At 36.7% G+C, this 24050-nt stretch overlaps 1 protein-coding gene across 7 annotated transcripts in view; it reads right to left on the bottom strand.

Moving 5' to 3' along the window:
* Positions 1-24050, bottom strand: part of EXOC6 (exocyst complex component 6) — a 197750-nt gene that overhangs the window by 127734 nt on the left and 45966 nt on the right. For all 7 annotated transcript variants that reach the window (XR_013824316.1, XR_013824317.1, XM_079900349.1 and 4 more), the window contains exons 2-9: positions 22580-22751; positions 21256-21303; positions 21076-21166; positions 18112-18157; positions 13630-13834; positions 9114-9266; positions 6982-7050; positions 1494-1577 (exon numbers count right to left, since the gene is read on the bottom strand). Coding sequence is in view for 5 of the 7 variants with exons in the window: in XM_079900349.1 (XP_079756475.1) it covers positions 1494-1577; positions 6982-7050; positions 9114-9266; positions 13630-13834; positions 18112-18157; positions 21076-21166; positions 21256-21303; positions 22580-22751 (868 nt within the window). In the remaining 2 variants the exon portion in view is untranslated. The remainder of the gene's footprint in view (positions 1-1493; positions 1578-6981; positions 7051-9113; positions 9267-13629; positions 13835-18111; positions 18158-21075; positions 21167-21255; positions 21304-22579; positions 22752-24050) is intronic.

Consider the following 24050-nt stretch of genomic DNA (forward strand, 5'->3'; position numbering starts at 1 on the left):
ATTCTACTTGATTTTTTTCCCACATTTTTTTGGTAATTCCTTTAGAGTTTCTTGTTGCCTAATGATATCAGCAAGCTTGCCTTTTATTTCTTTAAATATAATAGTGTTATTTTATATTCTATGCCTAATAACTCAAACATTGAAAGTCTTTTACAATTGATTTCTGTTGTCAATATTTCTAATGATTCTCACTTGTTTGATAGCTAATTCTGAGTATGAGTTGCTAATTTTCCTTGAAACCTCAACTATGGATATCCTTTAATTTGGTATGAAGGTTCAGAGAAGAACTGCATTTGCTTCTACTAGGCACCTGGAGACAATATCAAAATGGAACCACTTTAAATTTTCAGCTTGAGATTTTTTTGATTATCCAAGTAGAATGAATTTGGATTGCAAACACATTTGAGGAACTGCTTGTTATGAATTCTCAGAGATTTTTTCTCTTTGTTCACTCAGCACCAGGATTTGGGATAGGCAATTTTCTTTAGTGTATTTGGCAAAAGGACCAGAGAGCTTTTGCTAGATGGTTTTATCTCTAGGTCATACTAATAATGGGCTATAATTCTTTGGAGTCTCAGCCTTACAAAGGAGACAGTCTCTTATCACCCACTTTGGGTGACTCTATGCTTAGCCCCCTATACCCCTATGTCCTCAAAACTTATGCTTTCCCATTCAGTCCATGCCCCTAGGATAAAAGCTACATTCAGTTCTTCATTATGCCTGTCTGAATTTCTTTCCTCATTTAGGATTTCCTGGCTTTTTCTTCTTATATTTAGGTGTATTGAGGTATAAGTTACATGAACAAAACTCTTTTTCATGTGCTGTTTCTATGTGTTTTCACAAATACATCTAGTCACATACCTATCACCGTAACCAACATATAGAACAGTTCCATATTGACTTAGTTTGGTTTTTTTTTAACATTATGGATTATTTTATTTCAATTTTTCCTTATTTTTTTTACAGTGAATACATCACAATTTTATAACCAAAAAAATACATATATTCTTGAGAATGGCTAATAAAAATCCCACAAACAAAGCCCTTTCAGATTACTTATTTCGTCTTTGTCAGGACTATACTTTCCTACCTGATACTCAGTACATTTAAAAAGAACTTAAGATTTTAAAAAATGTTTTATCCAGCACCGTTAGTTGTTTTTTCAGTAGAACAATTAATCAAGATACACAGTCTACCACATCGTCAGAAACTAATTATCACTCCCTGACATTTTATATATTTACTTATTTATCTTTTTATGTATTCATTGTCTTATTTATTCACTTACAGTCTATCTTCCCTAATAGAATGTAAGTTCATGAGAGAAGGGACTTAGCCATAGCCATTTTGTTCACTGCTGTAACCTTCACACCTAAACCAATGATTGGAAATGGTAGGTATTCAATAAATATTTGTAGTTGAATGCATGCCTTGAAGAAATTAAAGAGGATAAAAACTTCAACATAACCAATTCAAAATTTTCACATACTTACCATATTTGATTGGGGTTGCAATACCAGTCTTGCCTGTTTCTTTCTTTGTTTTCGGTAATAATTTTCAAATGTTTCCTCATCACCCTAAAATAAAATCAGAAGAGTAATGAAAAACACACATACACAAACACACTGCTAAACAGAAAACTTTACCCCGTAAGAGTCATTTTTCAGTTTTTAACAACTGGATTTAAATGCGGAATGGTATTTCATATTGAATACCAAGAACAAGTTTTGGCATTATGGTTCATAGATAGTAACCTTGTTTGGTATCATGACAATTAAGAAGACTAAAGGTAAGTCCAAATAATTTGACTGTTGCCCAACTTGTCACTTAGCCTTTATACATTTTTGACTGACGAAAGAAAATATCGCTGTCAGTGAGGGAAATTAAGAAAATTAGTTGGCAAGCCTCAACTTCTGAACATGTTGTACAAGAACTAAGAAAATCTGACCACAGGACAAAATACACTATTTCTAACATGGTTTACTATTAATCTGCACAGGAAGAGAAGGGAGGAACCCTTTGTGAATACTGTCCCTTGATTAATCATTAAAGAAGACTTCTCCTTTATTTGGCACCTTGGAAGTTTTTACACATCAAGACAATGCACAATGGTACCACCAGGTATCAGTGAAGGATATGTCTTTCTTTTATAAAGTAAGTGTGGTAGCCTCCAAGACACCCCCCAAAGATCCCTTGTGTAGTCTCCTCCCACATTGTACCAAGGTTGGTCTATGTGACCAAGAGGATGCAGGAGAAGTAAAAGTATGTCACTTCTGAGATTAAGTTATAAAAGGCATCATGGTTTTCATTTGGTCTCTCTCAGATCACTCACTTCTGGGGAAAGCCAGTTGCCACGTCATGAAGACTATCAGGCAGACTTGCAGACAGCCCATGCGGCAAGAAACTGAGACCTGCCAACAGCCACACCTGTTACACAGGTATAAAGATACAGTCTTTCCCAGAGGACTTAGTGCCTGTTGACATAAACTCCCAGATAAAGTATATAATGTGTCTGTATTAAAAACTGAGTGTTGTGTTAAAGAGTCAATTACTAAATGCAGCAAATCTTTATGAAATATCAGGTAAAATGGAAGGCACTGGGGAAAGAACAACAAACAACACTCATGGTCTCTTGCAGATCATACACATACAGAACAGGAATAATACAAAGTAACAGAAGTGCCTACTGGAACTCACTGTAGCACGCTGCCATAAAAGACAGAAAAATTGTGCACTATCAAAGCAAAAAATCATTCCTCTACATCAAACTCAAAAACTTATAGGAGAACATCCAATTTGAAAGGAGTTGTGAAAGAATAAAATTTCACGTGGGGCTTCCCTGGTGGTGCAGTGGTTAAGAATTCACCTGCCAATGCAGGGGACACAGGTTCAAGCCCTTGTCCGGGAAGATCCCACATGCTGCGGAGCAACTAAGCCCATGCGCCACAACTACTGAAGCCCGTGTGCCTAGAGCCCGTGCTCCGCAACAAGAGAAGCCACCACAATGAGAAGCCCGTGCACTGCAACAAAGAGTAGCCCCTGCTTGCCACAACTAGAGAAAGCCCGCACACAGCAGTGAAGACCCAACGCAGCCAAAAAATAAATAAATAAAATAAATTTATAAAAACAAAACAAAACAAAACAAAAAACAACTTCATGTGATTAGACAAAAGGAAGCCTAGTTTTCAATGTTACTACAAATAGCAGTGTAATCGTGATGGAACCTACCCTCTGTTTGCCTCAGGTATGAATGCAGTTAAATGTATATACTACCACCTCACATTGAAAAGAATCTATGAAGTTAAGGTAGTTTATACTCACACACACTGAAAGAAATATTTTATCAGAGACTAGACTAAAAGTATTATTGTTTTGATACTACACTATGATTTATTATAGCTTTAAAAAGAGAAATTCTTTTTAAAGGTCTATTCAATAAAGTTCAACACACTTGAAACGTCTCTTACTTATCTGTAAAACAGCAAGTTTACATTGATATTGTGCTGTTAGATCACTTTCATCTCAGCTAGGAAGTGCAGAACTAGTCCTGTCTTTTAATAGAGGACTAAAAGAAAAAAGTTAACAAATAAAGATAGTTCCATTTGCTCTAATTAACATAATTACCATTCTTTTTTCAATTACATAAATAATCCAAACCTCAAAACTCCTTAAAAGTAAATGGCTTAAGAAGGCAGTGGGATGACATATTCAAAGCGCTGAAAGAAAAACCAAGAATTCTATATCCAACAAAACTACTCTTAAAAAGCAAAGGAGAGGGAATTCCCTGGTGGTCTAGTGGTTAGGACTCTGTGCTTTCACTGCCGAGGGCCCAGGTTCAATCCCTGGTTGGGGAACTAAGATCCCACAAGCTGCACAGTGTGGCCAAAAAAAAAAAAAAAAGCAAAAGAGAAATTAAGACACTCCCAGATAAACAAAATTGAGAGAATTTGACACTACCAGAACCTTCCCTAAAAGAAACACTAACAGGAGTACTTCAGGCAGAAACGCAAGGACACTAGACAGTAACTCTAATTCACATGAAGAAATAAAAAGTACCAGTAAAAGTAAATACAGAGGAAAATATAAAGACAGTATATGTGTATTTTTGTTTGTAACTCTTTTTTTTTCTAATTTAAAAAAACAACTGCATAAAGAATTATAAAACTGTGTCAATGGCTAATGTGTAAATATATAATTAGTATGAGAAAAATAACAAAAAGGAGAGGGATTAATGAGAACTAATTATACTGTTTTAAGATAAAGATGTTACTTGTAATTCCCAGGGCAAACACTAAGAAAATACTAAATATATAAATGTGTGTGTGTGTGTGTATGTGTGTGTGTGTGTGTGTGTGTGTGTGCATATAAATAAATGACAAGGGAATTAAAATGGTACATGAGAAAATATCTATTTGATGCAAAAGAAGGCAATAATGGAGGAAGAGAGGAACAAAAAAAGACATCAGACATATTAAAACAACCAGTAGATGTAAATCCTACCTTATCAGCAATTACATTAAATATAAATGAACTAAACAATCCAATCAAAAGGAAGAGATCAGCAGACTGAACTGAAAAGAAAACAGATCCATCTATATGCTATCCTACAAGAGACACACTTTAGATTCAAAGACACAAAAAGGTCAAAAATAACATAATAAAAAAATATACCATGCCAAGAGTAACCAAAAGAGCCTGAGTGCCTATACTAATATCAGCCAAAATAGAATTTAAGACAAAAAATATTACAAAGAAACACATTTTATAGTGGAAAAAGGTCTTACTACAGAGACATAACAATTATAAACATATACACACATAACAACAAAGCCTCAAAAATATATGAAGCAAAAAGTGGCAGAACTAAGGAAGAACAGACAATTCAACAGTTATAGCTGGAGGCTTCAATAATCCCATTTTTAATAACAGACAAAACAAGCAAAAGATCAACAAGGATAAAGAAGATTTGAACACTATAATTAACTAAACCTAACTGATGGCTATAGAAAACACCACCCAACAACAGCCAGATACACATTATTCTCAAGTATACATGAAACATTCTCCAGGATAAAGCATGTTATGCCATAAAACAAGCCTCAATAAACTTAAAAGGACTGGAATCATACAAAGTATGATCTGTGACTACAGTGGGATTAAATTAGGAATCAATGACAGAAGAACTTTTGTTTGTGAACAGAAATTCACAAACATGGAGATTAAACACATTTCTAAATAACTAATGGGTTAAAGAAGAAATCACAGGAAATTAGAAAATACTTTGAGATAAATGGAAACAAAAACACAACACACCAAAACTCATGGAATGCAGCTAAAGCAGTGGTTAGAAGGAAATTTATAGCTTTAAATGTCTGTATTAAAAAAGAAGAAAGGGGGCTTCCCTGGTGGCCCAGTGGTTGGGAGTCCACCTGCCGATGCAGGGGACACAGGTTCGTGCCCCGGTCCGGGAAGACCCCACATGCCATGGAGCGGCTGGGCCCGTGAGCTATGGCCGCTGAGCCTGCGCGTCCGGAGCAGAGGCCACAACAGTGAGAGGCCCGCGTACCGCAAAAAAAAAAAAAAGAAGAAAGGGACTTGCCTGGTGGCATAGTGGTTAAGAATATATCTGCCAGGACTTCCCTGGTGGCTCAGTGATTAAGAATCTGCCTGCCAATGCAGGGGACACGGGTTCGAGCCCTGATCCGGGAAGATCCCACATGACGCAGAGCAACTAAGCCCATGTGCCACAACTGAGCCTGCACTCTAGAGCCCGTGAGCCACAACTACTGAGCCCGTGCACCTAGAGCCCGTGCTCTGCAACAAGAGAAGCCACTGCAATAAGAAGCCTGCACACCGCAACGAAGAGTAGCCCTCGCTCCCCGCAACTAGAGAAAGCCCGCGTGCAGCAATGAAGACCCAAGGCAGCCAAAAATAAATAAATAAATAAAATTAAAAAAAAAAAAGACTCCACCTGCTAATGCAGGGGACATGGGTTAAATCCCTGATCCAGGAAGATCCCACATGCCACAGAGCAACTAAGCCCGTGTGCTGCAACTACTGAGCCTGCGTGCCACAAATACCAAAGCCCACACACCTAGAGCCCGTGCTCCACAACAAGAGAAGCCACCGCAATGAGAAGCCCACACACCACAACAAAGAGTAGCCCCCACTTGTCACAACTAGAGAAAGCCCGTGAGCAGCAACAAAGATCCAACACTGCCAAAAATAAAATCAATAAAAAAGAAGATAGATCTCAATCAATAACTTAAACTTCTACCTATATGAAAGAAGTTGGACACAAAAGGCCACATATAGTATGATTCCATTTATATGAAATACCCAGAATAGGCAAATCCATAGAGACAGAAAGTAAATTAATGGTTGTCAGGGACTGGGGGGAGGGGAGAATAAGGAGTGACTGCTAACAGGTAAGAGGTTTCTTTTTGTAGTAATAAAATGTGCTGGAATTAGTTGTAATGGTTGCACATCCTTGTGAATTATACTAAAACCACTGAACTGTATACTTTAAAAGGGTAAAATTTTGGGTATATGAATTATATCAGAATAGTGCAATTATGTTTTTTAAAAAGATAATTGTTTAACCAAAACTAAAAACAATGTAGTGTGGGGTAAACAAATGTAGAAGTAACATACTTAAAAGTAACTGTGATACAACAGTACAAAGGCAAGAAGGGAGAAATGTAAGGTTCTTTTAACATACATGAAAAGCATACTTGAAAGTGTACCATGATTAAGTTAAAGAAAAAAGTAAATGCCTTACACACAGTGGATATTTCACAAATAAATATTGCATGAAGGTTTAGAGCTCAATGAGCTTGTGGTCAGCCTTTAGAAAAGCAGGCCTAAAATGCATACCTGTCTTTTTAATAATACAAATATACACACACAAATGTGCATACACACATATGTATACACAGACATATATATATATACCCATGCACATATACAAAAGATACTTACCAGAACAGAATAAATGTGCAAACATCGGTAAACAGGGGAAAAATCAACAAGATCCTGAACAGTTAAGACCTGAAAAATAAAACCATTTTTTAAAAATTATAGGTCAAGCTACTAGTCTACTGTTGAATAATATAAAGTTAGACAAGGAGATTCATGGACTTCGTATTATAACATTTATCAACTATAAAAAGCACACACTATAAACACAATGCCTATTTTGTTTTGGCATTTGTTTAGTAATTCATTCTGCATATATTTATCATCATTGCTGACTATTTTAGATTATAAGGTAATAAGGGGGAGAGACTGTATATCTTTATCATGTTTGATAGATTGCCAGAAAATTGCTATGGATAACTAGATACATCATTATTGCTTCTGGTAAAGATGGTGCACAAATGTATGATTTACCTATAGATGAAGTTCCTTCTCTTATGCATGACTTATAATTATTTCATCAAATTGAAGAAATCATCATTATTATTTTATGGAACACTAACGAAGAAAAAAAAACACTACCACTTGAAACTGTAGTATCATCAATTTTAAAATGTTTCCTGATTCTGAGATGTTAATAATATTTTTTAAAGTACATCTTACAATTAAAGAAACAGTAATATAAAGTTCCCCAAACTTGAGAAATAAACTCTTTTTAAAGGAACACATTTCTATTCTCATGAATCCTCTGAGTGAACTTGAATTATTTTTATTATAGAGTTACTTATTTGGGAAAATGACAGAAACAAAATGTAGTAATAATTAAATAGATCGGAAAGAACAGGGAAACAACCAAATTTCTCTTAGAGTATGGATTTGGGTGTTGGGCCTGACGGCAATGTTCCCAGCAATTAAAGATATACAAAACAGACTACGGAAAATTGAGACACGAAGACTAGATGGTCCATTTTTACCATTCTGAATCTCAAGGGAGAAAAGACTTACAGAGATTCTCTGAATATTGATTAAGAAAGAGCAAAAAAGTAGATTTCAAAAACATTTATTTCATTTCAAGGGACTAATCAGGCCACATTAATTCCACATTAGAAAGACATTAAACTATTTAAGGCTATTTATCTGTATATCAGACATCTACTATATATGCAAACATAAATGTATATACATACATATATACATATTAACATACATATATGTACACACACATATATATACACACACACACTCACAAATACATACAGACTCACTCATCCTCAGGCATATAATGCAAATGTACATACTGAACACTCAGTGGTTTCCCCAAACACAGAGAAGCCATGGACACATATTTATATGGTTCCTTTTTAATCAATCAATTAAAAGATCTTACTACACCCCAACAGTGTCCTTAGAAAAAGAATTTAAACGCTCACTGACAAGGCAAAACTTATAAACAATGGGAATACTAGACTCCTTATGGTATTAACTAAATTCAAAAGGAATTCAACAGAAAAGATAAAAAGTAGGCTCAACAGAAGACTTCGTGGAGGGAAGAAAAGAAGCACTAGCACTAGGAATGAATTTGAATGAAGAGGATAAAAGAAAGCAAATATTTAGGACAATTTCAAGGTTTCTAGACTTATTAAAACTTTTTTAAGAAATTGAAAACTTAACTTTAATCATATTAAAATTATTTTGTAGTATCTCAGCACCAGCCAAAGGAAAAAAAGGTAGGCTATCCAGAATTAGTCTAAATGGCAAGGTTAAGCCATCATGCAATTAAATGTCTGCCACAGGTAATTAAATTATCAGTGATCACTACAAAAATAGCATTAAATTTACACTTTTACTGCTAATTATGGCAGAAAACCTAGGTTCAACTATCTGCAGCTTACAAATATAATCTACAATATATCTTGTTTATCTGTCAGTTATTCAGTCTAACATTTCAGACGACTCCTTTGCCCTAATAGCTCATTATAAACGGATCTACGTAAATTCAGTTTCCACATGGCAAGACTGAGTGTCACACAGACAACATTACAACTCAAGAGAAAAAAGACATCCAATAATAGATGAGGGAGGGAGGAAGGAAAGAAAGGAAAAAAGGAAGAAAAGAAAGGAAGGAAGGAAGAAACAAAGATAGAAACAAAAAAAGATACAAAGAAAGAAAGAGAAAGAAACAAATTTCCCATCACCTCCTCTTCATTCTCATCCTCTTCCTCAAATACAGGTTTCAATACAATTTCATTCCTTTCTTCTAGAATTCTATCATTTATATATATAGTCTTCCCAAATTTTACATTATTTTGCTTCTGCAGAATAACACTGAAGAGTTTCTGCTGCTGTGCCTATTTGGGAAAAAGAAAAATTAAGTTTATTTGAAAAATTATTGTAGTCAAAATTGGTTCAAGAAGTTATTCATATTTCTTCATATTTTTAATGTCTGTAGGTATAGGATCTGGAATGATGTCCCATTTTTGTTCATGATTTACACCCTCCGTTTTTCAACAGTCTTGCAGAGGTTATCAATTTTATCTGAAAAGACTAAGAACCAACTTTTGTCTTTGCTGATACTCCCTTTTGTATTTTGTTTTCTATTATATTGATTTCTACTCTTGATTATCTCCTTCCAGTTTCTTTTCTTCAATTTTATTTTATTGTGGTAAGCACTAACATGAGATCTACCCTCAAATTTTTAAGTGTACATACATATTACATTATTAATATGTATATCAATAATTTAATACATTATTGTTGATAGGTATAATACTGATATTTATAGAAGACCTCTAGAGTTTGTTCATCATTTTTTTTTTTTTTTTTTGGCCGCACTGTGCAGCTTGTGTGATCTTAGTTCCCCGACCAGGGACAGAACTGGGCCCACGGCAGTGAAAGCTCAGAGTTCTAACTGAGACAGGCCTAGGACCTGGGACCCTTTGCTTCAATGCTGCAAAACTTGCACCTGGACGAACCTCTCCTCCAGCAACAAAATACAAAGATACTATAAGGGACTAAAAATAACTGCATGCATGCACAGTTGGGGCAAACTGTGGACAAAAGATACAAAGGGACCAAAAAACCCCACTGCCACTTTTTAAGAGCCCAGAGCAAAAGCAGGGTACTGCGCATGCCCTCTACACATGAGGCCACCTAAAGGGTGGGCAAAACACCTAAGTCACCCCTCCGGCCTGACCCATGGACACACCCCTACCCTCACCCCATATAAGGAACAAGCTCGCCCCTCCTCAGGGAGTAAGCAAGCAAGGGAACCTGTTGTCTGTTCTCACTCCCCCCCTGCTGCAGCAGGGGCCCCAGTAAAGCCTTGGCTGAATTTCTTGTCTGGCCTCTAGTCAATTTCTACTGATTAGGGAAGGCCAAGAACCCTGGTAGGTATCACTAACCACTGGACTGCCAAGGAATTCCCTAGAGCTTGTTCATCTATACTTAAACTTTATGTCTGTTGATTAGTAACTCCTCATTTCCCCCTGGTAACCACCAACCCACTCTTTGATTCTATGAATTTGACTAACTTAGATAGCTGATAATTTCCTTTTTAAAGACTGGATAGTATTCCATTACAGGTACATACCACATTTTCTTAATCCATTCGTCAATGGACATTTACATTGTTTCCACATCTTAGATATTGTGAATAATGCTGCAAAGAGCATGGGAGTGCTAATATTTGTCAAGACCCTGATTTCAGGTTTTTTGGATAAATACCCATAGTAGAACATATGATAGCTCCATTGTTAACTTTTTTTTTTAATTAGTTGATTTATTTTAATTTTTTTTTGGCTGTGTTGGGTCTTCATTGCTGCGCATGGACTTGCTCTAGTTGTGGCGAGCAGTGCTCTTGGATGCGGTGCTCGGGTTTCTCATTGTGGTGGCCTCTCTTGTTGCGGAGCGCAGGCTGTAGGCACGTAGGCTTCAGTAGTTGTGGCATGCAGGCTCAGTAGTTGTGGTTCGTGAGCTCTAGAGCGCAGGCTTAGCAGTTGTGGCACACGGGCTTAGTTGCTTTGCGGCATGTGGGATCTTCCCGGACCAGGGATCAAACCCATGTCCCCTGCATTGGCAGGCAGATTCTTAACCACTGCGCCACCAGGGAAGTCCCCATTGTTAACTTTTTGAGGAACCTCCATACTGTTTTCCATAGCAGCTACACCATTATGCATTCCCGCCAACATTTTGCAAGAGTTCTAATTTCTCTACATCCTTACCAACACTTGCTATCTTTTGTTTTTTTGATAATAGCCATCTTGAGAGGTGTAAAGTGACATCCCATTGTGATTTTGATTTGCATTTCCCTAATGGTTAATAAAGTTTAGCATCTTTTCATATATCTGTTGGCCACTTTTATGTCTCCTTTGGAGAAATGTCTTTTCAAATCCCTAGCTCACTTTTTAATCAGGTGATTAGTTTTGTTTTGTTTTGTTTTTTGCTATTAAGTTGTATGATTTCCTTACATATTTTGGAGACTAACCCCTAATCAGATATACAGTTTGCAAGTATTTTTTTCCATTCCGTAGGTTGTCTTTTCACTCTGTTTCCTTTGCTATGCAGAAGCTTTTGAGTTAGATGTAATTCCACTTATTTTTGTTTATGTTGCCTGTGCTTTTTGTGTCACATCAATACTTCTACTTTCATTGAGTTTAACTTGCTACTGTTTCTCTAACTTCTTGAAATGGATACTTAGGATCATTGATTTCTGCCTTTCTTTCCTAATTTATAAATTTAAGCCTACAAATTTCCCTTAAACTTGACTTTTATCATATCATACAAGTTTTTCATATATCACATTTTCATTATAATTCAAAATATTTTCTGATTTCAAATGAGTTTCTTCTTTGACCCATGGGCTATTTAGAATTTTATTTCTTAATTTCCAAATATATAGGGATTTTCTACTTATCTATTTATTACCAGTTTCAGGAATAATTCCAATGTGGCCAGATAATATGTTCTGTATTATTTCAATCCTTTGAAATGTATTGACATTTCCTCTATGGACCAAAACAATCAATTTTGATAAATGTTCTTTAAAAATGTATATTCTGGGGCTTCCCTGGTGGTGCAGTGGTTGAGAGTCCGCCTGCCAATGCAGGGGACACGGGTTCGTGCCCCGGTCCGGGAAGATCCCACATGCTGCGGGGCGGCTGGGCCCGTGAGCCGTGGCCGCTGAGCCTGCGCATCCAGAGCCTGTGCTCCGCAACGGGAGAGGCCACAACAGTGAGAGGCCCGCGTGCCGCAAAAAAAAAAAAAAATGTATATTCTGAAATCAAGAGATACAGTGTTACATGTGTCAATTAGGTCAGGGTTGCTAATCATTATTTTAAAGGACTAAATCCTTACTATATCTATTGGCTCTAGTAGTTACTGAGAGGAGTGTTGAAATCTATTATGATTGTCAAGATGTCTATTTCTCCTTTTAATTCTGACAATTTTTGCCTTTATATATTTTGAGACTATGTTATTAGATAGAAATAAATTTAGAATTGTTTATTTTCCTGATGAACTGAACCTTTTATCACTATGAAATGTTACTCTTTCTTAAGCTTTTTGTCTTAAAGCCTACTTTAATATTAATGTACATACATCAGCTTTCTCTTGGTTAATCTTTTCACGATACAACTCTTCCATCCTTTTGCTTTCAATCTCTCTATATGTTTATATGTAAGATATGTCTTCTGAAAGGAGCATACATTAAAATATACAGATCGTAACTATACAATTTTGACAAGCGGATATACTTTGTCACGGTATAGAACACTTCCATCTCCCCAGAAAGTTCCCTTGTGTCCCTTCCCAGGCAATCTCCCCACCCAGAGGCAGCTACTGTGTTGATTTTTTTTTTTAACCTTAAATTAGTTTTGCCTGCTTTAGAATTGCATGCAAATAGATATAAGTGTGTGCTTTTCTGTGTCCAGCTTCTGTAGCTCAGCATAATGTCTGGGAGAAATTCATTCCTTCTTATTGCTAAGTAATATCCTATTGCATGAGTATAGCACAATTTGTGTATCCATTCTCCTTTTGATATCCCTTTGGCTTGTTTCCAGTTTTTGGCTAGTTGTGAACGAAGCTGCTGAACATCGAGCATCGTGAGGATGCGCTTTCATTTCTCACTGGTAAATACCTAGGGGAGTAACTGCTGACTCAAAAGGTAGGTACATTAATTTTATAACTGCCTTTTTGTTACTGAGCTGTAGGAGTTAATTCAAAGATAATATTTTCAAGTTGCTTTAAAAAGAGAACAATTTATAACCTTAGCATAAAAGGGCTCCCACTTGCCTCTGTGGCTGCCTCTGTTTAGCTAATTTTATACCAAATTTGCTGAAAAAAGTTAATGTGATACTACATACATGGGGAAGATTGCTGAGAGATCAGTTGGTGAATCAAGTTAGATCAACTTTACTTAATTAAATAAGGAATAACTGCAAACAAAAGAAGAAATGCTGATGAAATCCATTCTAAACAAGAATTAGGAAAGCTAAGAAAAGGCTAAAACTAAACAAAAACAAGTATTTTATGTAAGAAAAGTAAACTTTGGGTATATTCTATAACCTAGATTATTAACTAACATTAAATTAAAAGTCTCCTTTTTAAGAATGTATGTGTAAAACTGAGTCACTCTGCTGTACAGCAGAGATTGGCACAACACTGTAAATCAATTATACTTCAATAAATAAATAAAATTCTACTTTTTAGTCTCACCTGTTTCATTGCTGTTTCACCTATTTTGTCAGAATGTTTGCGAATGCTTTCCAAAAAGTCTTTGAGATCAGACATGGAGATTTCTTTAATATCTTCACGGAGTTTAGGAAGATTTTCTATCATTAGCTGACAAAACCGGTATTGACTAACCCGGGGAAAATACACATTCTCTAATTGTTCCATAGTTTTTAGAGCAGAGTAATACCTGTGAGAAGTTAAAAAGAACACTCTATAAAAAGTTCTTATTACATTTATTTTACAATTAAGTCCAAATAATCAGTCCAACACTCCCAACAAAAAGGATATTGTTATAGTAAAAATAAAATAAATAAAATTAACATTTATTTCTATTTACTAAGCACAAACAAAAACCATATGAAAAAGTTGCAGGATGAAAATTCACTAACAAACAACTTCTTTACTTCATTTCATCGAAATCTATAACATGACAAGCATTATCACAGTCATCACAATACCTTAAATGTATATATGTATAATAGTTCCAAAATTTTTAATCAGAATATTTAGTTATTTGATATATGATTTCATGATATCTCTCCCATCCACATCCCCTACCTTCAAAAAAGTACACGGCACCGGTTTAAATCAAATCAAAGTAAAATATATTTTAAGAAAAATATTTTGGAAAATGTTACACTCTTTAAGGCAATTAGAAATAATATTGTGTCACAAAAACCATTTAAAAAGCCATTAATAGGGCTTCCCTGGTGGCGCAGTGGTTGAGAGTCCACCTGCCGATGCAGGGTACACGGGTTCGCCCCCCGGTCCGGGAGGATCCCACATGCCGCGGAGCGGCTGGGCCCGTGAGCCACGGCCGTTGAGTCTGCGCGTCTGGAGCCTGTGCTCCGCAGCGGGAGAGGTCACACACACAAAAAAAGCATTGGTGAAGATGGCAGTGTGGGAAGACGCGGAGTTAGCATCTCCCCACAACTAGGGCGCCTGCCAGCCACTGGTGCGGGGCTGTGACGCCCAAGGACATGGGAGTGAACCAGTTGGAGGTAGGGGGACGCAGCGGGGAGGAGAAGTGGAGGCCAGACAGGATCGGTGCCCCTGAGGACAGGGAGATCAGGAGAGGCAGGTGGGAGGGACTCTCCGGAAGGAGTGGGAGAGGGGCAGAGGGCGATCGCCTGGCCCACTGGGCCCGGGGAGCCTGCTGAGCTCCCAAGCCTGTCCCCCACCTCCAAAACCCCATCCAGGCCACGCCGGTCCTGGGGGCATAGGAGGGAGGCTGGGGAGATCAGGAGAGGCAGCTGGGAGGGGCCCTCCAGGACGGAGGAGCAGGAGAGGAGAGGAAGGTGTTTGCGCCGACCACTGGAGCCCAGGAAGCCTGCTGGGCTCCCAGGTGAGGTCCCCCGCCCTCTGAGACCAGGGGTGGGGGGCACGCCTGGTAACCTTCTGTTCCTTGAGCCTAAGCCCCACCCCCCACAGCCCCCAGGGCCTTTTCCAGACCTGTGGGTCCAGAGCATTGGCCCCACCCACCGCCCATCGCCCTTGCTTAGGCCCCGCCCTCCACATCCCAGGCCTCACCCCCACCCCCTTTTTTTCCTTTTCCCTCCTCTTTTTTACTATTGTGGTACTGATGTACCTTCCGGTTGTTGATTCATCTATATTTTTATTTTTACATTCTTTCTAACATATCTGTTAGTTTCCTAGTCTTATTTTATTTTTTACTTTGTTATTGTTCTTTTTTTTTTGCCACCCCACGGGGCTTGCAGGATCTTGGTTCGCGAGCCCGGGGTTGGGAAGAAGCTCCTGCAGTGGGAGCTCCGAGTCCCAACCACTGGACTAACAGAGACCTTGGTACATCCAACCTGACTTAAAACACTGATATCTGTGTGACAAAAAATAATTTTTTAAAGAAGAAAAAGAGGGACTTCCCTGGTGGTGCAGTGGTTAAGAGTCCGCCTGCCAATGCAGGGGACACGGGTTCAATCCCTGATCCAGGAAGATCCCACATGCCAGGGAGTAACTGAGCCCATGTGCCACGACTACTGAGCCTGCGCTGTAGAGCCCACGAGCCACAACTACTGAGCCCACATGCCACAACTGCTGAAGCCCGTGTGCCTAGAGCCCGTGCTCCACAAGAGAAGCCACCACAATGAGAAGCCCGCGCACTGCAACAAAGAGTAGCCCCCGCTCGCTGCAACTAGAGAAAGTCCGCACACAGCAACAAAGACCCAATGCAGCCAAAAATAAATAAATTTATAAAACTAAAAAAAAGTTTTAAAAATAAACTCACTTAAAAACAAAAGTAGGTTCACGTAGTACCCAGCACAATGGAAGTAAACAGACCCACCCACATCAAAGCTCACACCAGGAAATTACAGACCACAGATGACAAAGAGAAGATGCTAAAAGAGAGAAAATGTGAGTCACAAACTATGGATGAGAAACCAGAATGACTTCAAACTTGTCAATGGCAAACGTGGAAGCTGGAGGGCATGAAAGATAGGGTGTGTGTGTGTGTGTGTGTGTGTGTGTGTGTGTGTGTGTGTGTGTGTGTGTGTGTGTGTGTGTGTGTGTGTGTTATATAATAAGCCTACCTAGCATGCAGATGCATATCTTAGTTTCTAAATACCATTACTCACTAAAAGGAGCTGTACTTTGGAGGACGGCTCCAGATCTAGGGCAAGAAAAGCACAACATGAGTCTGGAACATCTTAGTCATTGTATGATAAGCAAGAAAGCACTCAAAGACAAATGAGGACACAGGAACTGGCTTAAGGGGTTCCCCTAGCCAAACTGGGGACAATTTGTGCATCAAAAAGAATAAAGAGAATTACAGATTATAACTCATTTATTTTTTAAAAATCTGTGAGTCCATAGTGATAATCAGAAAAACAGCTAAAAAGAGGAAAAGTTCTTTACATAAAAAAGTCAGCTAATAAATGTTAAAGGAATGATAGAAGTATAAAAATCACCATTTTGTAACCCCAATGTGATACATGACTAAAATAAAAATCCTAAAACCACTGGGTGAAAGACTGTCAAGAAACAGGACTCAAAATATCACCCCCCACAGATTACATATTAATTGCAAAGAGAAAAATATACCTTTTCTTAAGAGATCTGATAGCCATCCCCTTAAACAAATGATCAAATTTAGGATAACCTAGAGATAATCTGATAGCATATACCTTCTGATGTCATACACAATACCACTTATGTTGTACTCATGCCAAAAACATGTAATCTGCATCTAATCATGAGAGAATGATCAAACAAATCCAAAATGCCCTGGTGTACAAGACAACTAACCTTTTCTTTGTTTTTCATGAAAAACAAAGAAAAGTGGGAAGACTATTCTAGATTACAGGGACAAAAAATACATACTAACCAATATTTCAGGAAGGAAAAGAAGATATAAAACATTTTGGGGACAACTGGGTAAATTTAGATATAAATATTAGATTATGAAATATCTGAAGAAATATATAATGCTCCAAGCTTAAAAACAGAGAAGTAATAGTAAAAGTTAGTTATTTAATGACATAAATGTAAATACCAAAATAATTTCTTAAAAGAGGTAAAGGTTTTTGCCCCTAGGAAGGAGGAATGGTGAATGGCAAAAAGGGAAGGTGATGTCTGTTTTTTTTTTTTTTGCAACAAACACACAGAAATATTAACTATTATTGTACTTAAAATATGAGGATGTACAACTTTGATAGATAAAATACAATAAATTAATAATATACACATAAAATAAAAGACGCCTTCAGAATAGATTATGGCTCATGTATTAGTTAGGAACAAAATCATTCTAATAATTAGTACCAATTGGTAAAGACCAATAAAATTCAATGTAAAGCACTATGAAGCAGGACATATACAAATCTGAGTATAGATTTGCATATACTGCAATGTGATAATTAAGCAGTTATTAATAAACAAGAAGAAATGATTATTTCCCTATTTCAAACACATCTCGTTCTGATTTTTCTATGTAATTTAAAAGGGTTCATCTTTAAAACATTTTAAACATAATTACATCTAATGCTCCTATAGCAATTCATAAACTACTTTAAATCACTTTATCTTTCATCTGTCATGTATTCATATGTATTATAAAAGAGAACATGAACTACACTAGCCCAGATTGTCAAAATGTAACTACCCACGCTTTGCTTTCACAAAGTATACACTTAGCCTTTGATTGTGTGCAACGTTAACGTGTTGTTAAGTTAATCAATATTTTTTCATTCCTGTTCAGTTGTCTATTTGTTCTTCATCAATATTATCAATCTCTGATATCAATTACAAAGGACAAGGATCCACAAATAAATGGCTAAGAACTGCTTTACTGAATGATCCTGATGGGCAAATTGCATTAACAAAGAATAGTTAAACACAGAAAAGCAAAACTTCAGATGATTCACTATAATTTACAGTAATTTTATCTATGCTCTCAGTAATAGGAAAAAAAACTCTTATTAAAAATAATTAGGAAAGAAAACAACTCACCTTTTTGCACTCATCTGTTCTTTCAGCTTACTGTACATTTCCAGCACTGCATTAAAAAATATAACTTATTTTAGCTTTCAAAATAAAAAAAATTTTTGAGAGATGAAAATAAAGCAGAGAAGAACATATAAATTCAGTAATTTTCTCCATACCTTGATTTAGGGTTATATTTTCAAATAAAATTTTATACTTCAATTAAATTAAAACATTTTAATTTCTACATATATTGAACATTATATTATATAAATTAATACATTATATTGAACTGGGAACACTTGTACATGCTGACAACTATAACTGAGACATCAACCTAGTAACAATTATCCTAATCAGAAACTTACTACTATCTCTTCCTGCAGTGGAAGTGGAAGTTTGGATTTTAGTTATTTGAGAGAGAAAGTTGAGCAACAGTGAGATTAATTGATTTTGATTCAATATACCAAATAAAATAATGCAACTGTGTTACAGCTCATTAAACAAAATTTTACACCGAACGCACAGAGAAAGAAAAAACTCAAAAGTTTACAGCGGAGAGTAAATTATAATAAAGGCATAAATAAACATAACAAAGTATCTATATTTGTTTTATCATTTCCATCAAAGGCTCAGAAATACAATTATTCAATAAAATTGTTATAAGCTTCAGCAAGAAGACACACTGCCACCAAAAAGGTTTTAATGCAACAATGTAGATTACCATTCATCCTTAGTAAAATTTCTAAGTATAAAGTAGGTAAATTACTGTTAGATCATCAAGTCAGCTCACATTTTCCTAGACAAGAGAGAGAGACACATTTTTTTTTTCAGATTTTTTACAGTCTTATGGCTACTCCCTAGGGGTCTTCAGGTTCACAAAAGATATTGTTTAACTGCCTGAAAAACCATAAAAACTGCAATGGTGGCTATAATGAACCAGTCCTAACTCTGCAGACCCTATATATCTCTATCAAAGTCCCTTTATTGCTATGCAATATATCTCACATTTTCCAATCAAAGCATTACAGTGAACACATAACCTAGGAAAGAGCCTAAAAAACTGCTGCTACAAGTATAAACTTTCTTTGAAGTCTCCTGTTTTATCTCAACAATTCGTGTAAATTTCACAACTACCTTATATTATTTCCATATTGTTTTCATATAAAAATAATGCTTTCCTCAAAAATAATTAATTAACTAATACACCAGGAAAATGCATTGTTTACCCTGTGACTTCTTATATCCTCCCATACTCCTCTTAACCTAAGGAGGAGTTAGGCAGTTGTACAGTAATGGCTTTCTTGTCTTTATTCACATTAGATGGTGGGACCCTTCAGAGCTGGGACTATATCATTTTCAACTTCATATTTCCAATATCTACCATAATGCCTGACACAAAAAAGTAGGTATGGGGCTTCCCTGGTGGCGCAGTGGTTGAGAGTCCGCCTGCCAATGCAGGGGACACGGGTTCGTGCTCCGGTCTGGGAAGATCCCACATGCCGCGGAGGGGCTGGGCCCGTGAGCCATGGCCACTGAGCCTGCGCGTCCAGAGCCTGTGCTCCGCAACGGGAGAGGCCACAACAGTGAGAGGCCCGCGTACAGCAAACAAACAAACAAAAAAAGTAGGTATGAGTGTATAATTAGATAGAAGGATAGATGGAGGAAAGGAGGTAGTAGTTCTGGATGTGGCTGTTAAGAACACAATGTCGACATGAACTCAGATTTCCTGTCCAGCCTTGACAGCAAAGACAGTAGCAGTAAAAAAAAATCTAGCTTCTACTTCCCTTTATTTCTCTATTTCAAATAGCCCACTAGGGTTGAATAAGCTGAATTTACTCTTTCTTATTCCATCAGTACCCAATTTTTTAGGCTTATTACCATTCAGGGACAAAGCATTCAAACCTAGAGTGTGTTCATGACTATTTCAGTGTATCTGATGGTGACAAAGAAGTACTATTAAGCATTACTATAAGGAAATAGGTTTCTCAACCCTAAAACCTAACATAATAAGCAGACATTTTATTTACTAAAAGTTAATGTGCACATATCCCTGGTCCATTAGAAATTAAGATGAGCAGAATTTCAGTGATTCTAAAACAAAAAAGAAAAGCTTTATTCTCACAAGTCAGAAAACAATTTTTTTAGCTAATAAAATATGCTAACAGTTTATGTAATTTGTAGTCTAAGCTAAATTTACATTATATAAATATTATACAAAGCACCTTATTCTATTGCCCTGGATATGGAGGTTCAGGTTCCTTCCAAAAAAAAAAAAAAAGTTAAAAATGGGACACTGAGATTTAGCTTACTATATTAAAAAAGGATGTCATATACCTGTTTCCTTTTGTTTGAACAGGGTATATCCAGGTAAAGAAAGTACTGGTTAGTTTCTTCAGAATTTATTTGATGTCCCAGGAATATGTGAGCCCTAACAGAGACACCAGAAACTCAGAAACCTAAAAAGTCAGTCTTCCCAAAATATAAGAGGAAAGGCAAGACCGAAAAAGGGAAAAGATCTAGCACTTTTGGATGTTTTATTAGCAAAATGAAATTGTGACCAAAGGCAAACCTGCTTAAGTGACAAAAAGAAAACAATGGAAAACTAAAGGTAAAAAAATTAGGCAAATTAGGAAAATGAAAGAAAATGTAATCAAAAGACACTCTCTCCATGGGAAAGTATTCTGAGGGGAAAAAAGGCAGGGGGTGGTTTGGGGAGGGACAAAGGGCAAACTAGGCAGAAAGGAAATGGAAAGGTAGGGGTTGTTCTAGGAGACTGATGTGACAGATCATCAAATAGGGGCCTTATAATAAGGAAAACCATGAAAATTCAGGGAATAAAGTAGATAAGAAAGAATACCATGGGCTCTGGCGGGGGGGGGGACAATCACCAACTAATCTGTAATACCTATAATGAATAATGACTATACACTACCATTAAATTACAATTTCACCAAGCTGAACGTTACATTATAGACAAGTTTAACTTACCTGGAAGGCATAACTGCAATTTTTCTATTACAGTTGTAATATTCCTCTGCTGAATTCTACATCGAATAATATCTTCTGTTTGGACTATCACCTTAAAAAGAAGAAATGTCCATATTTTAAAATGAATAGTTAAATTGCATCCACATATTGAATACTCAAAAAAATGTATCATTTTCTCACCTCCTTTCCAGCATCTTGAAATCTTCGGTTGGTATCAGTAACTTGCACCTTAAAAATAATTTCACCTTAGTTAGACAAATACGCATAAAACTGCCCTGATGTAACTGCTCACCCTTGTAATCAGATCATGCTTCATGAGAAACTTAGAACAAAGAAATGCAAATTCAAATTAACTCTACAGCTTGAACTTGAACTTTTGATTGAAAAGGGCTTTTGTTAACTTCAATTACTTATGACAGTTCTTTTTAACAGATTCTGTGGCAAACTTCTCAAATTTAATCCAGATTTTTGAACTTTACTTGCTTCTCTAAGTCTGTAAAACAATTCAAATCACTGACCCAGTTGACCACTGGTCCCTTTTTGATAACTTCAATGAGGTCTATGTGCCATTCATTGTCTGTAGGAAATAGTGATTGCATTTTATGGTAATTAAACATTCATACTTTGCTGAATGCAAACACTGGGTGGTTGATTAACATCAAACACGGAAATCTCAATCCACAGCAACATTTTAATGCTGCAGGTGCAGGCAAAGCTCAACCTCAAATTTTCCCACATATTAAGTGACTCATTAGGTCATCATAGTAAGGAAGCACATTCTGGTTTATTAAAAATCTCATTAATTTCTGAACAAAGATGCTCAGTGACCTCATTGATGCTGTATTTGGTCTCTTGTTATCTGAATATCCTTTATATAATGGTTTTCTAATCATAACCTCTGGTGAACCAGGGTCATTCTGTCTGCTAAGCTCTCCAAATGTAAAGAAAGATAAATAGGACAATTCTTATAACTAAATATTTTGTATTCTGACAGAACAAATCCAGGTCTCATTTAATAAATAATGTTTTTGCTGTGTGGCAGAAAATGTAGACCAATTTTCCTTAAGAAAACTACACATTGCTATTAAACTAAGAAAAAAAACAATTTCACTATAATTAAATAACTTTGAGAACACAATCATTTATAGTAAGTTTTTAGAAGTTTTCAGAAGATAGCTTTTTATCAATATTGTACTAATCGTCACTTTAGAACTCTAAAACTCCAAATGAGGCCTTTCATTGTGTGAATTTTTTGAGTTCAATTCCCTGCATGGAAAGAAATCCTGTTAAGTCAATGCATTACTTGGTTTACAAAAAAAAAAAAAAAAAGAGAGATTACTCCTGTCATTAGCATGACAACTGTATTAATAGAGCATTCCCAAATATGTACACTAATCCACTTCTTAAAAATAGTGCATGTAATAATGATTTGTAAATATGCACTATAAACTAATACTTGAGTAATTTGAGAGCAAAGGTAAACAGAATTTTAACTATTTCTTACCTTCAGTTTTTCTGCATCAGTCCTTACTTTAAGGAGTTCTGTAATAGCATCTACAAAACCCTGATGATGAAAATTACACATCTTTTCAATTTCCTTGTCATGATTACGGATACAAGCATCTAACTTTTCCATAAACTTCTTGTGTGCATTTGGTTGGTCATCATACACAGACCTGTATATATACAAAAAGAAAGCTAACATTAACTTCCCAGTTCACCAAAATTTACTCTTTATTAAGCCCAATCTCTGCAAGAGCTGATATCTTAAAATAAAATCTCTGAAGAAACTAGGTTGATAGTACTGACATTAATAGAAATAATTTGGGTGGAAAATACTTAATTTCTTTTTGAACATGTTAATATTTAAAGAGCCATAGCCCTCTAGATATATCACTAGGCATCTGGAAATAAAAGTTTGAGATTCAGGAGATGAAGTCTTCAAACATACTAGTGCTCAAAAAAGAATCACTAAGTGAATGATGAAGGAATGAATGAACAAACTACTGATTTCTACAGCATTTACTATGTGTCAGGACATATTCTGAGTGCTTTATATATTAACTCTTTAATCCTCATAACAAGCCTGTAACGTAGTATTGTTATTACCCTTGCTAATTTACAGATAAGTTACAGATTATGTAACTGTCATAAATTCCACAACTAGCAAGTCACAGCTGGTTGCTAGTTGTGGAATGAACATGAATATGGGATATGAATCCTGGTAATCTGGCTCCAGAGTTCATATTCCCAAGTACAAGGCCATACTGCAATCACCCCAATGTTCTCTAAACATGACGTTTGCACTCCTACTGTATTTTAGCTCCTGCTGGCTCCACATTGAGGGACTTCCCCATCCACCATGAAGGAAAGGATTAACCTTGCCCAAAAAAAGGTTTGGCCCTTGCTCCCAACTCCTCGGCGGTTAGCCTTTGGAATGTCCTGCCTGATAGATGCCTTTGTTTACTTGGGCGCCTTGGGCAATGCCAAATAGTCTAAGCTAACAATGTGACTTACAATGTGATTTACAGTTGATGGGGGCATGGAACCACGTGGTATGAGCTCTGGAGGGGCTGAAGATTAAGGTCAGCAACTCAGGCAGTCAGCTGTGCCTATGGGACCAACCCCCAGTAAAAGACACCATGGCTTGGGAGAGCTTCCCTGGTTAGTAATACTCCATGACTGTTACCATGCATCATTGCTGGGGGAAATAAGTGCTGTCCACATGACTCCAGTAGGAAAGGACAATTGGAAGCTCCCTGCTGGAACTCTCCTAAATCCTGCCTGATGTGCCTTCTCCTGTTGTTAATTTTAATCTGTATCTTTTTAAAAATTATTATTTTATTTATTTATTTAGGCTGCACTGGGCTTTTGTTGCAGTGCGCGGGCTTCTCTAGTTGCGGAACACAGGCTTAGTTGCAGTATGTGGGATCTTAGTTCCCCAACCAGGGATCAAATCCTGGGCCCCCTGAGTT

The sequence above is a fragment of the Stenella coeruleoalba genome, assembly GCF_951394435.1.
Source record: "Stenella coeruleoalba genome assembly, chromosome: 16".
NCBI lineage: Eukaryota > Metazoa > Chordata > Mammalia > Artiodactyla > Delphinidae > Stenella > Stenella coeruleoalba.